Below are 20,801 nucleotides of genomic sequence, written 5' to 3'. Positions count from 1 at the left end.
GTTATTAGGGTCACCGTCAATTGAACGAAATCTTTTTGTTTCACCTAACATTCTCTAGAAAATTAATGCAGTCTATCGGCAAAAAGACCACGTAATCAGTCGGGCCGGGCAGATAAAGGATGTTTTTACCACTATTTATTGTGGACTAGGCCCAATTCATTAATAGCGTTCGAGAGTGCTCTATTTTTTCACACCTCCCTTTCGATCTTATTTACGACGCCTGTGGGTGAAATTCTATTTACTGTTATTGAGACATAGAGCAGATATTTTAGCTTGAAAAATTACGTTAAAGTTTATTTAAAACATTTTTATTTAAATAAAAGATTTTAATACTTCTGTATTTTTTCACATTCATAGAAGAAAACACTGATTGGTTTCATCCAACAGTTTATTTATATTATAGGCTGATTAGGCAGACAAATCTTTGTAAAAGGTACCTGTAAAGTAAATACTAGTAGGTATATAACGTTTGATTTAAACTTAAAAACTAGAGGGTATAGGCCTAGATGACGTTCATAAGCAATCACTTATAATCGCCCCCAGCGACTTTTTCCTGTTCTCCTCAAGAGAAAGCTGGACAGAAATTTTGCGCTGATTAAGAGGTAATCGCCGCAGCTGAAACCTATTTTGAGGCTTTAAACAAATCGTATATATGTATGTATAATAAAAATGGTATCGAAAAGTTGTATGATGCTATAATCGTTTTATCGTTCTCGTATTGAATAAAAATCAAATTCTATCAAAAAATAGATTTTTCCTAGGTTTTTGTGTTATTAAAAAAAATGTTTATTATGGAATATAAGATACAGGTACCTATCACTTAGTGTAGCTTAGGTTATGCCTATGAACCCAGCCTGTTATGATTAAACATGAATATTTGATATTTCATGATAAATGTATCTAAAAACAATTCTTAGTAGGTCAGCATAATGTTTATTTTACCCTACGACGGTTATCAAAGGCTCATCATTTATTAAAATAATGTTAGCGGTTACGGCATCGACGTGATGCGGAACAAGACCCACCTCGGCCCACTAAAAATTAATTTTGCATACAATACTCGCGTTTTCCGGGAATTTCCTTATACCCGGAACAAGATTGGAACGTAATCTATTTCGTGAATTTTTGCACAAAGTGTTGGAGTGAGTAATTCGTTTAGCGCACCCGAAACTAAATTTGTTGTCATTGAGTTTTGTAAAATTTAAAGAACTTTTTAACTAAATACTTATATTACTATATATATATACTATAGTGGTAAATATTGAACTAAGATATAAAAGACCAAGTAGGAAATTTAAGTTCCGGAATTTGTATAAATTTAAATGTCTCGCGGCGTCGTACGAGTCAAAGATAAGACCCACACCTGCCTGCTTGTGTTGGGTTTGACAGCTTTTTTATTAGATTTCCACTTTCCTATTCAATAAGTTTGGGTACCACTTACAAAGATAACTCTACCGTGAAATGGTTTACGGTAAGTCAATTACAAACAGATACACACTCCTTATTCATAAAATCTATTACATTATTTCAAATTTCTTCGTTACAAACATTACCTGTCAACATCGTATCCCTAACTTTAATAATAGGTACCTACCAACTGTCGTGAGACTGATCTTAATTTAGGAGATTGAAAATGATTCATGTGCACTTTTTATCATTATTATTATTTTTTTCATGTATTCTTTATTAGTTTAGTTTGTTTTTTGCTCCTGATAAGTTTCTTTTTCTAAACAACTAAATGTAATACATGTATTTTTGCCCTTCTTGCCTTTCTTATGTAATTTAATACTTGTTTTTTCTCACAGTGGTTGCCTGGAAGAGATCGCTCGAAAGCGATAACGCCGCCAGTTGCTCTCCTTTTTATTTAATTATGTCAATTGTACTATATTAATGTATATGCAACGAAGTGTTAATAAATAAATAAATTATTTTTACGTCGTCATAATTCTTGTCTGTTTACGAGGTTTTATTGTCATAGACAATTTTTTGAAACCCTATTATAAAACTGGTATTAACGATTTTACCGTTTCTAACCATAATTTTCTTTTTTTACATAAAAACGTCTTACAAACACGATATCTTAAGGATTACAAAGTACAAAGTTAAACATACTTCCGTAGAGTCTACGCCGTAGCTCAGGAGCTACGAATGAAAGCGTACAGTGTACACTCCTCTAAATTTGCAGAACCATTTTCGATGACAATCACAAAGGAGTCTGAAAGTCCATTGTCCTGCTGTCTGGTCACGACATATCCTCACTCTTCATAATTAATTAAACACCTTCATGGTACAATTTTAATCGTGGTATTACGGATATATTTAAAAAAACAAATCCTTTATCTAAAAGTATAATGTAACATACTGTATATAGCTACAAAAATCTAAAGAGTATCTCAGTATAAAAATCGTTTGTAAGCATTTTCAAATCCATTGCAGTTCGTATAAATCTCAAGTAGATTTTCAATAATAATGAAATATTGCACTCGTATCCAATTTTGAGCAGCGGGCATCTCAATTATGCTAACACATTTCTTGCAAAATCGTATCGTATGATTAATTCCAATCAACCTCAATACTACGCTACAGTTATATTAAATTGAGATTTTTTCTGCAACCAACGCTCGCTTTGCGCGACAATTCGAAAGGAATGTACAGGCAACAAGCAATGTATCGCAGGAGATTCTTAATTGTAAATAGGGAGATAGCAATTTGATTTCGATTGGTCGGAACGCGGCGCAATTGACGCGTTGCGAAAAAGAAGTACGCTATAATGGCGCTTCGTTTTCCGGACACCTCGACGTATCCCTGATTGGGTTCTGTGTTACAAAGAGATGCAGCGTGAATTGCAATTCTGTTCCATTTAATGTCGATATTAAACAGTTGGATCGGTTCTCGCAAATGCGTTTGATGTAGAGTACGTGATTTAAGTTTATTCTAGGTAATTACGTGTATATTGGTTTCTACGCGTGTAGTCTGTAATAACACGGTACAGGTATATTTCGATGAATGATTTTTGGTATTTAATTCCTCTTTTACATGACAGCTGTCAATGTCAAAGTAACTTGCAGTCTAAGGCGGGACAAAGTGTCTTTATCTGTGGTTCAATCCTTGTGCATTCTATCTAGATAATATTATAGTAAATTTATAGACATCAGTCTAGGACACTAACAAGTAATTGGACTCGAGACAGATCGCTATGTTGTCTTACAACGTGAAATTGCTCCCATAACTATCATCTCCCACTGCCAGGAGAACAATAGGTATTTTATATATATACTCGTAAATCAGTAACAGTATAAAGTATATTTTTACGGAGTATAACAGTTAAACAATTAAATAATATAATTTTTACGTTACATATCGTTATTATTGGACTCATACAAATACGTTTTCATTCCTCAAATAAGGTATATATATATCTAATCTTTTTCTTAAATATAACGTTTAAGACAAAATAAAACATTTAAAACTTAAAACAATTTACTAATATTACCACTTCAGCTTGTCTCTCGACAAATTCCTTTTCCAAATGTTACCATGTAGATCTGTCTGAGAGATGGCGTGAGTTGACATGCATAAGTGTACAAATTGTACCTAAATGAATAAATGACTTATTGTTTGTTTGTTGTTTTGTCCTGCCGAATCTGTAGTCTACCCCAGCTACCCTACTTATGTCGCCTCACTAGCCTTCTCTTGCTTTTCTTTCCATATCCCGCCCATTGCCATATACATGCTGTTTTTGTATCCTTAAATTGAGTTTTACTTTTACCGTATTGAAACTTCTCTTTTCACACCTACAATGCTGCCTTCTAAATTATTTTGACATAGATTTATTTAATTTCGTAAGGTTTCCGTTAAGCCCATGTTTTGCAAAATGAGTTGTAACCCTTTCTACTTTACTTCGAACATTTTAGAAACAGTAAGGGTTCAACTTTGATACCTACTCTCTACAAAATTTGTTGCAAGTTAAAGAGTACTAGAGACACTGTTTGGTGCAGATATTAACTTCTTTGACGCTTCACATAAACGAGTTAACGTAACAATTTCCGTCCTTGTTCTCCTATTATGAATATTGTTTCTTCATATTTTTTATATAACAATAAAACGGGGCATAAAAAGGGGGAAACGTATACGGCGTATTGCCAGAAGACGCGTAAGTGCTTGCCGGCATTTTATGAATTGGTACGCTCTTTTTTTGAAGGACCCTAAGTCGAATTGAAAATAAAAGTTCAGACTGCGGCGGCACGATGTCGATATTTAAGTCTAAGAGACTCTTTTCTTGGTATGGTTTCCTTCACCGTAGTAGCGGACAATAGGCGAGTGTTAATATTCTTATAATAAAGTTCGCTGATGGGGTTGAGTCTCCCGCTCAATCCTCAATACTGGTAAAAGTTTTTGCAATGATAGAATTATTGAGATTTGGAGTATTAATTTTTACAATATATAAAGTCGTGAAGTATATAGAATGGGCATAGTTGCCTTACTGGCATCAGCGTGCGATTCCCATCCCTGTGGTCGTAGGTTCTAAACCCGGCTAAGTACCAATAGACTTTTTGTCTATGTTTGCATTTAACTCTTACTCGTACGGTGAAAGAAAACATTGTACGGAAACCGTAATGCTTTAGATCAAAATAGCCGGCGGCGTGTGTCAGGCACAGTAGGCTGATCCTATTTGCCTATTTGTAAAACACATGTTCACGAAACAGATGCAGAAATCTAAGGCCCTGACCTAGAAGGTTGGAGTGCCAGATATTATAATACAACAGATATTAAATCTAAAAAACATTAATCGTAGAACCGATCACAAAAAATAAATTGGTAAGGTTCAGTAACGTAGGTTTTTAGCAAAACTACACCTTTCTTTGATGTTTCGTATAGTTCAGAATAAATAGCCCACAACCATTTTACAAAAATTATATAAATAAAGCCTATATTATTGCAATCATCTGAATGCTTTTATATCAAAAGCATAGTCAAGATTGTTTGTTTTTGCCACTCAGACGTGGGTACGGGTACCTAATGTCACCAAAAAGCTGAGCATTTGGCTCGGCGCCTGCTCCCGATGTTACTGAATTAGCCAAATTCGTTAATGGCATCTGATTTATGCTCTCTGGCTTATGCTCTTATTACTTTGAATCTTATTCCTTGTATAATTTAGCTGTAAACGAATAATACGCAAAAGAAATGTAGCATATATTAGGTAATATACCTTTGACGCTATTATTTCAGAATATTAAGTAATAGACGAAAAATTACTTAGATAATATTATGGTTATTACATAATTGAAGTTATTAATATTTATTGATAAAATTATAACTGTAGATACTACTCATGCTACAATAAAGACCTCGACAAAACATGAATGTTTATTTAATGTTAAATTTTAATTATTAGCCTCCGCTATTATAATTTATGTAAGTTCAAAATCCTAAAATATACTTAGATTGATTATTATTGTTGATTGTTATACGTTTGTGCCGATTTTGTCAAAGAAGAGCAGAAGCTTCCTTCCTTGATAAAATTATTCACGTTGTTTCGACGTATAATTCTCTTTATTTTATAAATATGCAAGTTATAATCTAATTTACGGTACAGATTTAGAGATGTATAAATTTATCTTTATATCTATCCTGTCACATAGATTTAGTCAGTAAACTGTCACTGTCACTGTTATCTGTCAGCTATCTTGATTCTTGACAGAACACTGTCAGTACTCTGTATTCGGCAGCTGGAGAAAATTAATTATTTAATAACAAGTATTGTGTATTGTGTTTAGAATTTGGATTTGTTTTTTCTATCTCCAATTTAGAGATTCTACTTAGTACTTACTGTGCTTATTATTTGAAAAGTGATCTAAATGTTTATTCCTTACAACAAGAATAACCGCAATTTATTTTAGCATCTGGTGGCTGTATGCGAGGTTAATTCTTGAAAACAACGATTAAAATGCACGTTTCATAGCACATGTTATCATCATGGAACAAATATTGCAATTCGATTGGTTTGTAGTTAAAACCCTGTATCTAATCAGTAGTTTACTTAAATTTAAAATAAACTATGGTCAAAATAACCTTAAGTACACAAACCCCCATTTTTAAATTATACATACATTGTTGTAGGACAAATTTTCAGCCGGAGACAGATAAATATTTCCTTACTTCTGAGGCCTTGCAAAATAGTGTTACCGAGAAAATTCTTCAAAATAACTTTCATGATCCTCTAATATCCAGCAGTGAGGATGAAGAGCAAGAAGTTATCAACTGGGATGATATATTCAGTAAAAAGAAATATGTAATTATTTTAAAATATTTAACTAGTTCCTTATTTGCTTTTACCATTCAAATTATAAACTATTATTAATATGAATAATATAACTTGTATGGTTAGTCATCAATAAACTCAAAATTCACTGAACTTTATAAAAATCCTTTCACATAGAAAACGAAAATATAATAAAAGACTTTTAATGAGTTATATAGTTGGTATATTTTACTTTAAACACAATAAATAGATGCTAATGCATACAATTGTAACCTGACTTAAGGTTTGAATTGGATTGAAAGAATTGCCTCAAAGTCTTAATAAATGTAGCTGTCAATTTATCTAATCTCAAATAAATTTAACGATTGAGTTAATTTGCTAGATTGTGTGTTGTGCTTAAAATTATATTTTTGCTTATAGAATGAAAGGAACAACCACATTTTTGTGCCAGGATTTAGAGGATGTCCAAAATATCCAAAGTTATCCAGCCTCAAGCCCAATCAACAAACACAACTTCTCAAAGTTATTTGTGCAAACCATTCACATGTTCTTCCACAGAAAAGTTTCCCGAGACCTACTAAGATAGATTTTAGACTATATGAGGTTGGTACTTGTTTAATCTTGTTGTTTCCGCTGTTTGACTTATAATTTTATTTATTGGATATAAGTTAATAATTACATTATTTATATAAAGTGCTTTACAATAGCTGTGGAGGTAAGGCACTAAACAGTGAGAGAAGTTAATTTTAAGTGTGACAATATAATAAATTACTCTAGTTTCAAAACGGTTATATATGAGAAAATTGTCGTATGTATTTAAATTATTATGTTACTATGTTTTATTTAAACAAAAACCCATTATTTCATTAACATAAGAAATCTTGACATTAAACTAAGAATAATTTTTGGTAAACCTTAATAGATTTTTTTTAAGTTGTTTAAAAAATTCAGTTTAAAGAAATTGTGATATTTTTACAGGAATTAAAACCACTCTATGAACAAGAGCAGAAAGAATTTATAGCCTGGGCTAAAAACCTATGGACCACAGAACATTGTGTTAGAGCATTACGACCCAAGCCACCAGTGGAGTTAGTTTATGAAGCATATTTTAAATTAAATGCTAGTGAACTTCAATGTTATCCAAAATTGTATACCCTAGCAGCTCAAATACCACTTGAGGGCAAACATGAAAACAATAATGAAATGGTGTTTTGTGAAAATTTAATTGATGTAAGTATTTCAAGAGTAATATTAAGTCACAGCGGAATTGTATCACAATGTTTATATCATAATATTAGGCTGTCATTAAAATAATTAAAATTTGAAAGTTATTCAAATTTATGTTAATATATTTCTTACCCTGATAAATAGTGGTAAATAATAAGTTTATTTTTTTATTTGCATCTAATATTGCATTGTACGAGTTTATGATACAGGTATTTCACCATCTTTCTTTTTTGACAATAAACTTAATGCTTAATATTATTGTGAGAGACTGGTGCTTGAAAAAGGTTGGGAAAACCTATTATTACAAGTCACTAGTACCTCTATGGTTATATATAGGCAAGAAGTATATAAACCTACATATATAATATGTATGGCTTATAAACTATGAAGATATGAATTGATTACTGTTCTTACAGGCGTAAGTTGATATATCCTATTTATATTTTTTGGGTTTATACCTTAGTGTTAAATACACAGGAAGATTACCTATAGCGAGAGTTTAATAAGTAGTAAGAAATTAGACACAGGTGATAATTCTTTCCTAACCAATTACTAAAAAGATAATATATTTTGCAGGTTAAAAACTTAGATATGCCAGAAATTCAATATGAAGCAATTGAGGAAAAAATTATGATTGTTAAAAATTGTTCTGTGCCTGAGCCTTGTAATAAACATCCCTGTAGATTTATTCTACCAAGTAAGTTAATTTTATAATAATATATTTACTTGAAATTATTATCTAAGTTTTGTAAATGTTAAATAGAATATTCAACAATAGCTCAATCAATTTGCTAGTAGTAGTAAGTAGCTAATAAAATTGCAAGTTAGATTTTAACATTGATAAAGGAATAACTTAAAGTCAGCATATTTAAAAAAAAAATTGCTGTTGACCTGTAGTTAAATACTAAAACTAAAATCTTTGCACAACAGACTATTATGACTTTATGACTGAAGGTCCTGTTATTACAACATATTCAGGAACTTTTGATGACAGATTTAAAATGAGTCATTAATAAAAAATAACTTAAAAAGTAGCAGATTTTATATTTTTTATTCTATACCTCTATGATGAGTTGGAACAAATAGTTTTGTATATTTCATTTATAATAAATATGATAATTAAAGTAAAAATTATAATTTTAGCCGAAAAGTCAGTATCGATTCTACCAAAAACAGAGATAGAAAGGGAGTTAGCTCAATATGCTTTGGAGCAAGGCGCACAGTACATTGCCAGTGAGAGCGCGCTTAAATGTCTACTTACAATCGATCAGCCTTGGCATATAACTATTTGCGTCAGTGAAGCTATAGACTCATGTAAGTTAAAGGACAATAAAAAAAACGCTTTTTTTATCGAACATATGCGAATATAGGGGCCTCATAGCCTAGCGGTCATATTAAGTGGCAGCTAGGTGAGGGGTACCGGGTTCGATTCCTGGTTCGAGGGCAAGTTTTAATTTAATTTAAATTTGTTCTCGGCCCTTGGGAGGGTTGTGCGGTACCAGGCGAGTGCCTAAACCGTCCATGGAGGACATGGTCGAATTTCTAAGGCAAAAAGCACGAATTATAAAAATCTTATATGTACTTGACGCTGGCTAATGCACAAACCGTGCCAGAGCCATAATAAAAAAAAATAATAAATATGCGAATACAATGCGTCCTTTTTTCAAATGTAATGTGCCTTACATGAAATTTTAACTTTTGTCATGTTTTTTTTTCATTTTGACTTATCTATGTCAAAATCAAAAATGTACTATCTTACATATGTGGTGGGTTTTGGCGCCATTTGTGCATGATGTTTTACTGAATTTTCTTAAAAAAAAATTAATTCCTCTTCAAATCGCCTCGTAATGTTTTAAAGGAAACTGGTGTATGAAACAGTTGCATAAAGTTTTTATAGATGGTCATATGAGTCTTACTAAGATATTATACCTAATAATTTAAACTTTAAGTTAGGAAACAAAAACGTCGTATGTTTGAGGTCGCAGCTGGTTTTTGTTATGTCACTTACGTCAACAGTAATCATCTTGATACTTAATATTAAAAAAAAAAAAAGAATAACTATGAATACAATTCGTGTGCAAAATCTTACAGAAGTGGTAAATTTTAGATGGCGAGCGATCAAATGTAGTTGTGTTAGGTAGCGAGTTCTCTATCAAAAAAGAGTCAGTGCTTCAACGGACATATAAAGCTTTTCAACATCTACTTGAAGATGCGCTTGTGCCGTAAGTAACCTAACTCATTATTACACTGTTCCAAATTCAATAACGTGTCGGACTTTTTTTTTTTAAATCGGTTTCTATTTGTCTTATTGCATATCCAACATACCTACGCACGGTTATTACGGTTATATTAAAATTGACAAGCGCAGACTATATAAATCTCTGTTTAATTTATCGTCAAAGCAATTGTAATATAAACTTGATAACAGCCGACAACAACCTAAAACTATAAAATTAATTTTATTAAGCCCGACAATTTTAATAAATCGTCATGATCGTAGAACAATGTCGGATTTGAAAAAAAACCAAAATCCAATTTTTATCATATTTGGATACATTGCCTAAATATAACGTCTACATTAAAATAAAAATTCAATTTCAAATTAATCGGTCGGTAAAGTGACGGGTTTGATAGAAACATGTGATTTTTCTAGGAAACTAAGTAATTTAATCTTATTATTTTTATTTTGTTTAAAAAAACCTCATTTTTTTGATTGTATGCCAATTTTCATAATAACAGAATATGTATGAAAAAATTAAAATGGTTATATTATTTTGAAATGGCTGCCCTATAAAGTTTACTATTTGTCAGATCCGTCACTATTCTACGACTATGACGAAATGGTCTAACTGAAACACAGTCGTCAAATTAAATGTCCTATTATGACTTCCAGTTTATCAGAAAGATCTAGGTTAATAAGCCAGCAAGCATCGTCAGAGGAGGACTCGTTTAATGTCATTAGTATGGATCTTCACGAAGACTTGGAGCCTACTAGTGACGATGAGGACAACTTATGTATAGACACTGGTATGATTTATTGAAGTGAAACTTCTTTAGAATCGTTGTGATTTCAAACCATGCAACGGAAAAAGCGACAGTAAAAAGAGACAGACGCATAAATTCGTAGGATTTAGCGTGGGAGAGAATGAGATGGGAAGAATTGTGCAGTGTATAAACTTTAATTTGGCGTGCATTTGATCATTTTCTGAATTAAAAAAACATAAATGTGCAAAAAATTAAATAAGTAATAATCATCGAATTTCAAACTTCCATTATTTTAGTTTTTATCAAATTAAAGATTGATATTAAACTTATAAATGAAAATTTAACATAGTCCTACATTTAGTTAGTGAAAAACTTTGTTTTTGATGGTTTCACTTCTACCACGTGTGAATTGCACACATGAGTTTTTTTTTTTTTCTTGAAGTGTAGTTAGAAATTGATGCATTAAGGAAGTTAGTTAAAATGTGTTGAGTATGTTTAAGTAATACACATAATTTAGTTACTTTAAAACGAAACTTGCCTTGGTCTTCCTTTCTAAGCTAGTTGAAGGTTTTATTTAAAAAAAAATTAACCGAAAGAGACTTAAAATTAGATTAAATATTATTATATTTTCACTTGAATAATCATTCAAAATCAAATAACTTTTAAATGCGGGATACTAATTTAATGTAATGGTATTTTACATTCATCATAATGGAAGATTTTAATGTGATTTTTTTTAATGAAATAAAATTCATATCACAGGTGACGATTTCCAAGAGGGCGTGCCACAGACTGAGGAACTTCATGACAATAATGAGAAGGAAAGTAGCGCTAACAATGACAAGAGTTCTACAAATAATAAAAATATAGGACCATATGTTTGCACTTGTAAAGGTAAATACTTAAAATACTACTACCTACTTTTAGAATGAATATAATTACTGGCCTTTTTCTATTTCGTTAGACAATAAATTCTAAATTCAAATAATTCCATTTTTAAATTTTAGTTTTAAGTTCTATTTTCTTTTTCTTTTTTTTGTTACATACAAGTATCTATGAAATAAGTTTCACTAGCCAGTGAGTTTCTATAGGTGCAGAAATTCGATTTTTTTATTTGTATTATTACAGACACAATATTCGAAGTCCCGCCTCCGCGCTCGTACAAGAAATGGCGCGTACGCAATAAAGTCACGGGTGAACGACATGATATTATAGTCCACTGCGAACATCGCGTTAGAGTAAGTTTGCATTAAAATAAACTGCTGATTAGAATTTGATTAATATTTGAAGTTTTTCTAAAATATTACTATGTCATAATAGACGGTATAAGAACTTTTAAAGTTCGTAAATAAAAATAGCTATTTTGGAATAAAATATAGACATTATAAAACTATAAAGCTTGATTTCATACTTGACAAATAATACGCATGTATACAGTACTATATTTTAGATGTTTGTAAAGTAGGTTTACGATCGAGATGTTTACGTGATAACGTCTTATTGGTGATATAAGTTTTTGGGAAGTAAGGAATTAATGAAGATAACAATTTTTTCAAATTTTAAATTACATCTATCGTTTTATTCACACTTTTGATGATAAATTTCGGGTGTAAAATGACAAGTTTACTAATTCGACTATGATATACATTTTTCTTCATACATTCACGGAATGACTGGCAGCGCTCGAGATGAGACGGGAGATCGGTCCGTCTCTCTCTCGTTATACCTGCGATCGCGCTCGTGAGGTTTTGGTGTCACAAGTTTCTGAACATGTCACCCGACTAAAACGATTTTAAAGACGTTATCACGTCAAAAAATATTATTCTTACTCGATACGTGCGGTACGCTTGCGGTGCCTATATTACTCGCATTCCCTACTAAAATATTACACAAAATTTGTTTAATACTTTTAATACAATTATTACGCTAATTCGTGGTAAACAATTTATAATTATAAATTGTTTTAATGACCAGAAAATAACTGAATGAAATTTGCTTAAATTATTGCAGCAGGGCACAGGAGAAATAGTCCTGGAGCCGATTCCCGAGTATCAACTTGAGTGTGGTGCTGTCTCGCTCTCGCGCCATAAGATCGCCGCTCTTGCTCTCTCGCTTCATTTGAGACGGAAAGCAAGTCTTCTTAAAGGTGAGTCGAGAGGCATTGCGATATAATACTTATAGGGGACTAAATAGAAAAGAAAATTAGAGATTTTAAAATATTTTATAAATTTTTAATAACTACCCTATTTTTTTTTAAATAATATTTTATTTATTTAAGCAGATAATTAAGTCCATACGAAATTTTTTGTGTTAGTGTTGATGTCTTTGCATGTTCGGTTTTAGTATTCTTAATTAAATAAATGTTTTATATATATACAGGGTGGCCAAAAAGTCGTGGATCAAACGCAAATAGGGGATAGATGAGGTCATCAGCGGCAAAAAATTGTTCTACGGGAGGTCTCTAAGGTCAACCCCTGCAGAGTTATGATTTATTTTGGTTTTTATATGAAAATTGACTTTTTTTTACTAATTCTTCTTAAAATTCGAAAATATCTACATCCTGTATCTTTTTCATAATATCCACTAGATTGGTACTGATAAGTTCTTGCGTAAGACATACTATTTATAGTTGTTAATTGAGTGTATTGAAGATAATATTAAGTTATACGATATAAATTTTTTTCAAATTAAAACTTTTTGTTTATTTCGGACCCCACTGTGAAAAAAAAATAGTCTACCGAAAAGTGACCCTGTATTACAAGTTTTGGCGCATTTAATATGGATTCTGAAAAGGTATTACACATGGCCATGAGTCACTCTAATATCTTTCTAGGACGAAAAAACAACAACGATTCGGACTTCTCATAGATTATTTACCTACCTGTGACCAGTACTGTGTGAATCGGACTAGATTCAAAAAAATTAAATATGGCTGTAGGGTTACGTAGGAATTTGATTAGGCGGTGCAGATTAAGTATTATGGTCAGAGTCAGGAATTTTGAGCATATTTTATTGTAAAATATTTTGTTTCCTACAAACAACCATTGAGAATTAATTGTTTTAATACAATTGTTATTTCACAATCGTTGTTTGTAATTCTTCCTAGAAAGATATTAGAGCGACTCATGGCCACGTGTAATACCTTTTCAGAATCCCTATTAAATGCGCCAAAACTTGTAGTACAGGGACACTTTTCGGTGGAGTATTTTTTTTTCACAGTGGGGTCCAAAGTAAAAAAAAAAAATATGATTTGAAAAAATGTTATATCGTATCACTTAATATTATCTTGAATAAACTCAATAAACAACTATAAATAGTATGTCTAACGCAAGAACTCCTCAGTACCAATCTAGTGGATATTATGAAAAAGATACAGGATGTAGATATTTTCGAATTTTAAGAAGAACTAGTAAAAAAAAGTCAATTTTCATATAAAAACCAAAATAGATCATAACTTTGCAGGGGTTGACCTTAGAGACCTCCCGTAGAACAATATTTTGCCGCTGATGACCTCATCTATCCCCTATTTGCGTTTGATCCACGACTTTTTGGCCACCCTGTATATATATACGATTTATCACGTGGTATATTTTTTTGTACTTTGTTAAAAACATGGAGTTTCCTTCAAGAAAAAATTCCTTATTAGAATGGTCATAAAGCGAACAGATTTTGTGTCCCAAATATTTAAAACATGTTCACGAAATTTCTAGATATAATCTGAAATTTAAATACAAATTTCAGTTCGAATAGACGGTTCGTCAGGTGAAATAGTGACAATGGAGAAATTGAGTTCCACAGACTGGAGCGAGAAACATGGCGAAATGTTGCCACATATAGCCGACGTTTTACACACCACATTGAACCAACTTCAGGGTCTATTACCTGGCAATTATATACTTCAACATGATGTAAGTAAATCAGATATTAAAAAACGTTTCATAAATAAGAACGTAATTTATTTATTTAAATCAATTTTTTTTAAATAGTAACTAGTAATGCAAGAAATAAAAAAAAATGTCAGTGGCGCTACAACCTTTTTAGGTCTTGGATAATTTTTCAATGTGATAGGCAAGTAGGTGATCAGCCTCCAGTGCCTAATACATGCCGTCGACTATTTGGGTCCAAGACATGTCGGTTTCCTCACGATATATATAAATACTAGTAAAAACTAAAATTTAAAAAAAGATGTGTACAATTTTTATTGTATTTTTATTACTGCTCACCTGTATACAGGTTGGTTAAAAGAAATCCCGTAGAACAATTTTTTGCAGCTGATGACCTCATCTATCCCCTATTTGCGTTTGATCCACGACTTTTTGGCCACCCTGTATAAAAATCATACATAACTAAGTTCGTTGCGTAATTATATCTTATGAAAAGGTGGACTTTTATGAAATGGAGGGCTTTTTCCATTTAAATTTAATTTATAATGCCCTTTTTAAATTTTAGCCAAGCCACGGAACGAACGCAATGTTATACCGACCCGGCAAGTCGAATGCGGATTCGTTGGTACTAAACTTAGATGTGAATGCGCCTGCGCCGGCCGATCAGTCCGCGGACGTTAAAGTACCACCGACGCTCTGCGACGACTTGCTGCCTATACATAAGTATGTATTATTTCTTTACTGAGACTGAAATATGATTATTTAATAATATATGGTGTAAATAAATATTAATTATATGGGTTTTTAATAATGGTACAAAATTTAGCGTTGTACTGGCGCTGGAGTTGTCGTGTGTCTTCTTCATTTAGCCTCCTACTTTCCAAATTTTTATATTATTAATGCGAAAAAATTATTATTAATTATATGATGTCGCTCACTTTACGCTTTCTTTAATTTTTGTACCTACCACAGTCCTTTGAACCACATATTCACTATAATTATTGTCTATTGAATATTTGTTCCTTATCAGTCAACCTATTTTAGAAATACATAAATAATAATAATAATAATAATAAAAGCCTTTATTGCTGTAATTACTTAAACCTATTAGAACATACAAATGTGAAATACAAAAAATTAACACTAAAAATAAAAATATAAATACTAATAATTAATCGGTAAGCCGGTTGGTTGGTTTCTGTTATACAGCTTGTCCTTGGACATAGGCCTCCTCTAAGGGCTTGCACTCTTCTCTGTAGCTTTACGTAGCCACATAGGGCCAGCTACTCTCGCACATCATCTTCCCATCTTTTTCTTTGTCTTCCTCGTCTTCTTTTGTCATAGCGAGGAAGCCATTCCGTCACTGTCTTCGTCCACTTATCTTCTATCGTAATGTGTCCCGTCCATTTCCATTTCAATCTTTTTCTAGATGTTACAGCATTTCTAAACTTTGTCATGTCCTTTATTTCTTCTAGTTTTACTCTATCTTTCAATTTAAGACCTAGAACACTCCTTTCGATACTATTCTGACATACTCTTAGTTTGTTTTCTTGTTTATAAGTGAGTGACCAGGTTTGACATGCGTGTATCGATTTATTATTAGAAATACAAAAGCGTGACCAAATATATTTAAATAAAAATTCTTTATTAAATTAAATTGCGTGCCTAAATACCTAACTCGATGTTTGGAATGCTTTGCAACAATGAGTCATTTAATAAGACCATTTCAGATCATTAAATAGTGACTTTACAGTAAATCACTTAAATGATAATTAGTTAGTTAAGGGTTTATATCTGGGTGCGCCGGATTCTTATTTTATAATAATGGTTGCTCAATATACCCATCCTAATAGTTTCTAGACGCTTATCTCATCACCCACCTATTTTTTGTCCCAATCCTATGAAGGTACTAGTTCCGGAACGGGCTATAGGTGGCGCGCACGATGATGAGTCTCCAACAAGGATTAATTATTAGTGACAATTTTGATGACCCGCGATATGGTTCGTTTGTACGCCGCACGCGCGCACCGCTTTCTTTAAACATTTAATTTTTATTATAAACTTTTAACTATATTTAAATTCTCTTAAACTTTTAACTTGATTATACTTTTGTGAAAGTGTTTGTTCATTGAGGTAAAATAAAGGAATTTAGTCACGAGAAGCCACGAGGTTGAAGGTACTGTGCCGACATCCTTTCTTTCTTTTTTCCATTTGTCCAAATATTGAGCAATCATATTAGGTATAAAGAAAATACAGTCCACAACATAAACAATTCTAATAATTAGTTTAATAGGTATAAAGTTTTATATAGTAACAACCCGCGCCACCAATATCCATTAACAATAAAGTTAAGTTAATAAGTTATATATCAATTTAATATCAGTTTATAAGTTATCAAAGTTAAAATACGTTTTTAGACATCGTAGAATTCTGCCTTGTGCATTCACACCCTATGAAGACCAGCTTCCAAAGCAGCCACGCAAGGCGCCAGCTAAGAACAAAACCCCACCTCAGGCTATCAAGGTAAGCCAAATTGTTCAGAAACATTGATAAAATTTAATATCTAATAAATATGTTTAAATTTTTAGATAACATTTTATTCTAGCGAAATATTAAAATTATAGAATTGTTTATAATACGTAAAGAATAGTGTTAAAGAGGCTTATTGCCGATTTTTATATTAAAATTGTTCATCAATACAATTTCTCATGAAACTGAAATATTAGGGAAATATTTCAAAACGTATCTCAAGTTGACTTGAGGGCTTAAGCGCCTAGTTTAATTAAAATTTTAACATATCTTCAACCTAAATTTGAGTTTGACGTCATAAAGCAAAAACAAATTATAATTAGAAAATTAAGTCATTACATTATTCACTCTTTATAACTTTTTCGTTCTCCTAAAAGCTTAAAAGCTTAGCTTTACGAAGATAAAATGACAATTCAAACCCCAATTTAGGGGGCTCGATATGTTTGCTATTTGCGAATCATTTAAAATCATCCCATTTTCCCAAACCATATCTTATTTTAGCTTCCTTTTCTATAAAACATACTTCAAAGTTCAAACAGATTTTCCTTAATTCAAAGTCTCCTTAATTAAAACCATAAGTTCAAGAAAACATACTTGTCACATTACTATTTCCATACAATATCTGGGAAGTTACGTTTGTAAAATATCTTTGTTTTAGTGTCTATTCAGAGTCGCGACTTAGCGCGAATATTGCTCACTTATGTCAAAATTCAATACGTTTTTGACACAAACTTAGCGTTCAATCTTGTCTCTGAATTTTAGGGTTTGTCCGAGAAGCAAAAAGATAAAACTTTTTAACCGGATTAAAGTTATGTATTATTATAAATTTACAATTATTTAACATAATTTTGAATTTAACCGACGTTTCGCGTGCTTTACAGCGTGCGTGGTCACGGTGACTAAGTCGATATCAACTCCGGGGAAATAAATACAGATAATGCAACTTTTTTCTACAGCTGTGATACTTTTTGACATTCAACACCTTTTGTCTTCAGTCACCGTGACCACGCACGCTGTAAAGCACGCGAAACGTCGGTTAAATTTAAAATTATGTTAAATAATTGTAAATTTAAAGCAAAAAGATGTATACAGCGAATAAAATCGCTAGTATTTTAAAAGTTCTAAATAGTATAATTCTTAAGATCGTCAAATCATAATTTATTCGTTGATAATTTGAATGTTCCCAGGGCATTACGATATTATGTAAAATACTTTCGTATGGTTAAAATTATATACATTATTTTTATATAAATATTTTAAAAAATATATATCGTGCTATCTTACTTTGTGCCATATCGTGTTTTCGAAAATTTATTTAACCTTCAAAAAATATAATATCGTATGCCTGTAGTAATTTAACGATAATGACGATGAAACAAATCTGTTCGTTAGAGCTCAACAGAACGAGGCCGCAAACGCAGGAGAGCGCGACACTAATCAATCTATAGGAGGTATATCGAGTCCACTTAGTGATGTCCCAGTTTGTCGATAAGGGTATTGGTAAAGTTTCGACCTTAATTACATCGATAAAACTGACGTTGACGTAAGACTATTGAACGTGATTTTGCTTGGAAACTATCGAACCAACCAGCTAAAGAAGATTTGCATTCTGTAAGTAATACATTTTTCATTAAAAAAAAGTGTGTGTACTAATAAACACGCGTTAGAAGTTATACTTCTTTGGCGTGAAGATAAAATCTTTTCAAAATTTTTATTCTACGTTTGTAGAAAAAACGTCACTAACAATAGAAAACCTAAAATGTTGACTATAGCTAACTTCAGGGTGTCGGTTTTTTGTGACGGTGTGCGCAAGCATCGTAAAAATTTACTCTTATACTTTTTCCCTAACGCGCCAAAAGTATAACTTCAATTAGTGCAAATCGTCTTTAGGTAATTACTGATAATAAAAGTAAATTACAAATTAGTTCTCAACATTTTGAGCTAAATTTAATCAATTTTGCAATGAGCAAACCAAGTCGCGAGCATAAATAAGTGCAAATGAAGTCGCAGGCAAAGAGTGCAAACAAAACAAATTTGTCAGTATATTTCAAAATTACAACTTTCATTTAATTTTTGATGTTTAAATGTTGTATGTAATCCATCGCAAAGATTTTTCAATTTCAATTTCAATTGAATCAATAGTTGCGTAAAAGGATTCCCTTCTTGGTGTTGAAATTAATTTTAGTTGCAAGTAGTGGAAATGCTTGTTTAAATAAATTTGAAATGTTATAATATATTATTTTATCCTTTTGGAGCATTTTTTTTATTATATTTTATCTACGTTTCTAAAAAGCCTATAAACTTGACGTAGTATAAATGTAAAGCGAAATCTTTTATAAACACTTCCAATTTTCGATTTACAAACGATTCCTAATACAAGCAGCTGAAGGTCAGGTAAGCACATTCAAGGTCATTAACCTAGAGGTGAATGATCTCATGATCCTGATACTCTAGCGATTATTTTATTGTTAGTGAAGTAAAAAATGTACTAATTTTTTTTTTTCACCAGGATAAGGGGAGTTAGTAGGCATTTTTGAAAATATAATGATATGTATGGATTAATCAGTTCTGCGATTGTGTGATCTAACCAGTCTAGGTTTGGACGCTGTTGAGAAATTACTATAATTACGTTTCAAAAGTGTTTTCTTGCGCCCGGATTTATTTTGGATTTAAGTTAGTTGTCAATGAAAACCTTGTTGCAGTGGCCATCACGTTTGAGGGCAAGAAAGAAGAAAATCCAAGACTGACATTCTTTAGTTTTTTTTGTGTATAGTAAATATAAATTGGGCCTCTTAAGCGGGCCATAGACGGACCGCATGTTGCAGTCAAGACCGACTGCTGTAGAGAGGTCGCCGCACGGCGATCTGCAGTTTCCATACTAAATTCATATTCGCAATACACGGACCGCTCGAGCAGTTCCTGAGCAAACCGCATATTGCAGTCGGTCTTGACTGCAACATGCGGTCTGTCTATGGCCCGCTTTATGCATACAAAGTAAATCACTCTAATGTAACATTATAGCGTAATCATAATTAGACAGATATAGGAATAATTCTTTAATTGTTTTATTTGTATAAATCACAAAACTGAAAAATAAATTATCTACGATATTTTGTGCTTTTATTACACCATATCTCATCCGTATCATCTGACAGCTGCAAGAGCCTTTTATTAACAAAAATAAAAAAAAGTGTGTGTGTGTCAGCTACGACGCACGATTGGAGTTTACTCCTTACGAACGATAAAATGGCGATAATGTTCTGTGGCTGTCGACCATATTTTCATACTAATGGTGGTAAGAATATATGTTTTTATAATATAAATGTTTGTAGTAGTAATAAAACGTACCTACATCATCTATGCCCAAATAGGATTTTCTTTCTGTGACCAAAGTTACCTTTATAGTAAGAGAAGAATAAGAATGAACAATCTTTTTAGTTTCAATTTCACTGACCATTACTATTGACAAAACTCTATGGCACGCTAGACAATCTACTTTTATTTTTTACACCTGTCAACACTGACAATGTTGTAACGTGGCTGTCAAAACGTGATTTAAAAATAGAAAAGTCTGTGTAATTCCATCTCATTCTTTTACACGTTCAATCCATTTGTCTCTTTCTACATAACGCCTCAACTTTTCGTGTTACACTTGATTTTACTCCTCATAAAATTTCCGTACCGGGCCTTATAACTCAAATCGTTTCTTAAGGAGTAAACTCCAATATTGTATGGTTACAATACGGTAAGGGAGTGTTCAAGTATTCATTTCATTAAAATTATCTTTAGCGCTATATAACCTGCATCATGAGCATTCACCACATACACACCCAAACTAATACGTTAAATGTATTTAATCTATTTTTTATTGGTTTTACAAATAAACACACATTCTTTTCATTTGACTGATGTAT

General features: G+C 31.9%; 1 protein-coding gene across 6 annotated transcripts; it reads left to right on the top strand.

Annotated features, from left to right (window-relative positions):
* Window positions 1–5,703: 5,703 nt before the first annotated feature.
* LOC125059231 lies at window positions 5,704–19,719 on the top strand. 6 transcript variants are annotated; one of them, XM_047663554.1, is made up of 16 exons: window positions 5,704–6,002; window positions 6,121–6,292; window positions 6,683–6,865; window positions 7,241–7,492; window positions 8,066–8,186; window positions 8,633–8,803; window positions 9,597–9,711; window positions 10,383–10,516; window positions 11,237–11,368; window positions 11,603–11,712; window positions 12,485–12,620; window positions 14,216–14,382; window positions 14,924–15,081; window positions 16,776–16,881; window positions 18,280–18,338; window positions 19,590–19,700. In XM_047663554.1, exons 1-15 carry the CDS (start codon window positions 5,977–5,979, stop codon window positions 18,322–18,324), a joined length of 2,028 nt encoding a protein of 675 aa, XP_047519510.1. In that variant the 5' UTR covers window positions 5,704–5,976; the 3' UTR covers window positions 18,325–18,338; window positions 19,590–19,700. The 6 variants fall into 6 exon arrangements, 3 of the variants coding, with proteins under 3 accessions (XP_047519510.1, XP_047519509.1, XP_047519508.1); XR_007118620.1 differs by having other exon boundaries at window positions 5,705–6,002; window positions 18,280–18,498; window positions 19,590–19,693; XR_007118621.1 differs by having other exon boundaries at window positions 5,705–6,002; window positions 18,280–18,387; window positions 19,590–19,689.
* Window positions 19,720–20,801: the final 1,082 nt, after the last annotated feature.

Source organism: Pieris napi, chromosome 19 (genome assembly GCF_905475465.1).
Source record: "Pieris napi chromosome 19, ilPieNapi1.2, whole genome shotgun sequence".
NCBI lineage: Eukaryota > Metazoa > Arthropoda > Insecta > Lepidoptera > Pieridae > Pieris > Pieris napi.
Note: the sequence above shows the minus strand (reverse complement) of the source record. Positions and strands in the feature narration are given on the sequence as shown.

Bases quoted from the DNA above. Each gene is read 5' to 3' on its own strand.
- LOC125059231 (XM_047663553.1), top strand. From the start codon at position 5,977: ATGGAACAAATATTGCAATTCGATTG. The intron at 8,187-8,632 runs GTAAGTTAATTT...TTATAATTTTAG, and splicing joins CTGTAGATTTATTCTACCAA to CCGAAAAGTCAGTATCGATT. The intron at 8,804-9,596 runs GTAAGTTAAAGG...GGTAAATTTTAG, and splicing joins CAGTGAAGCTATAGACTCAT to ATGGCGAGCGATCAAATGTA.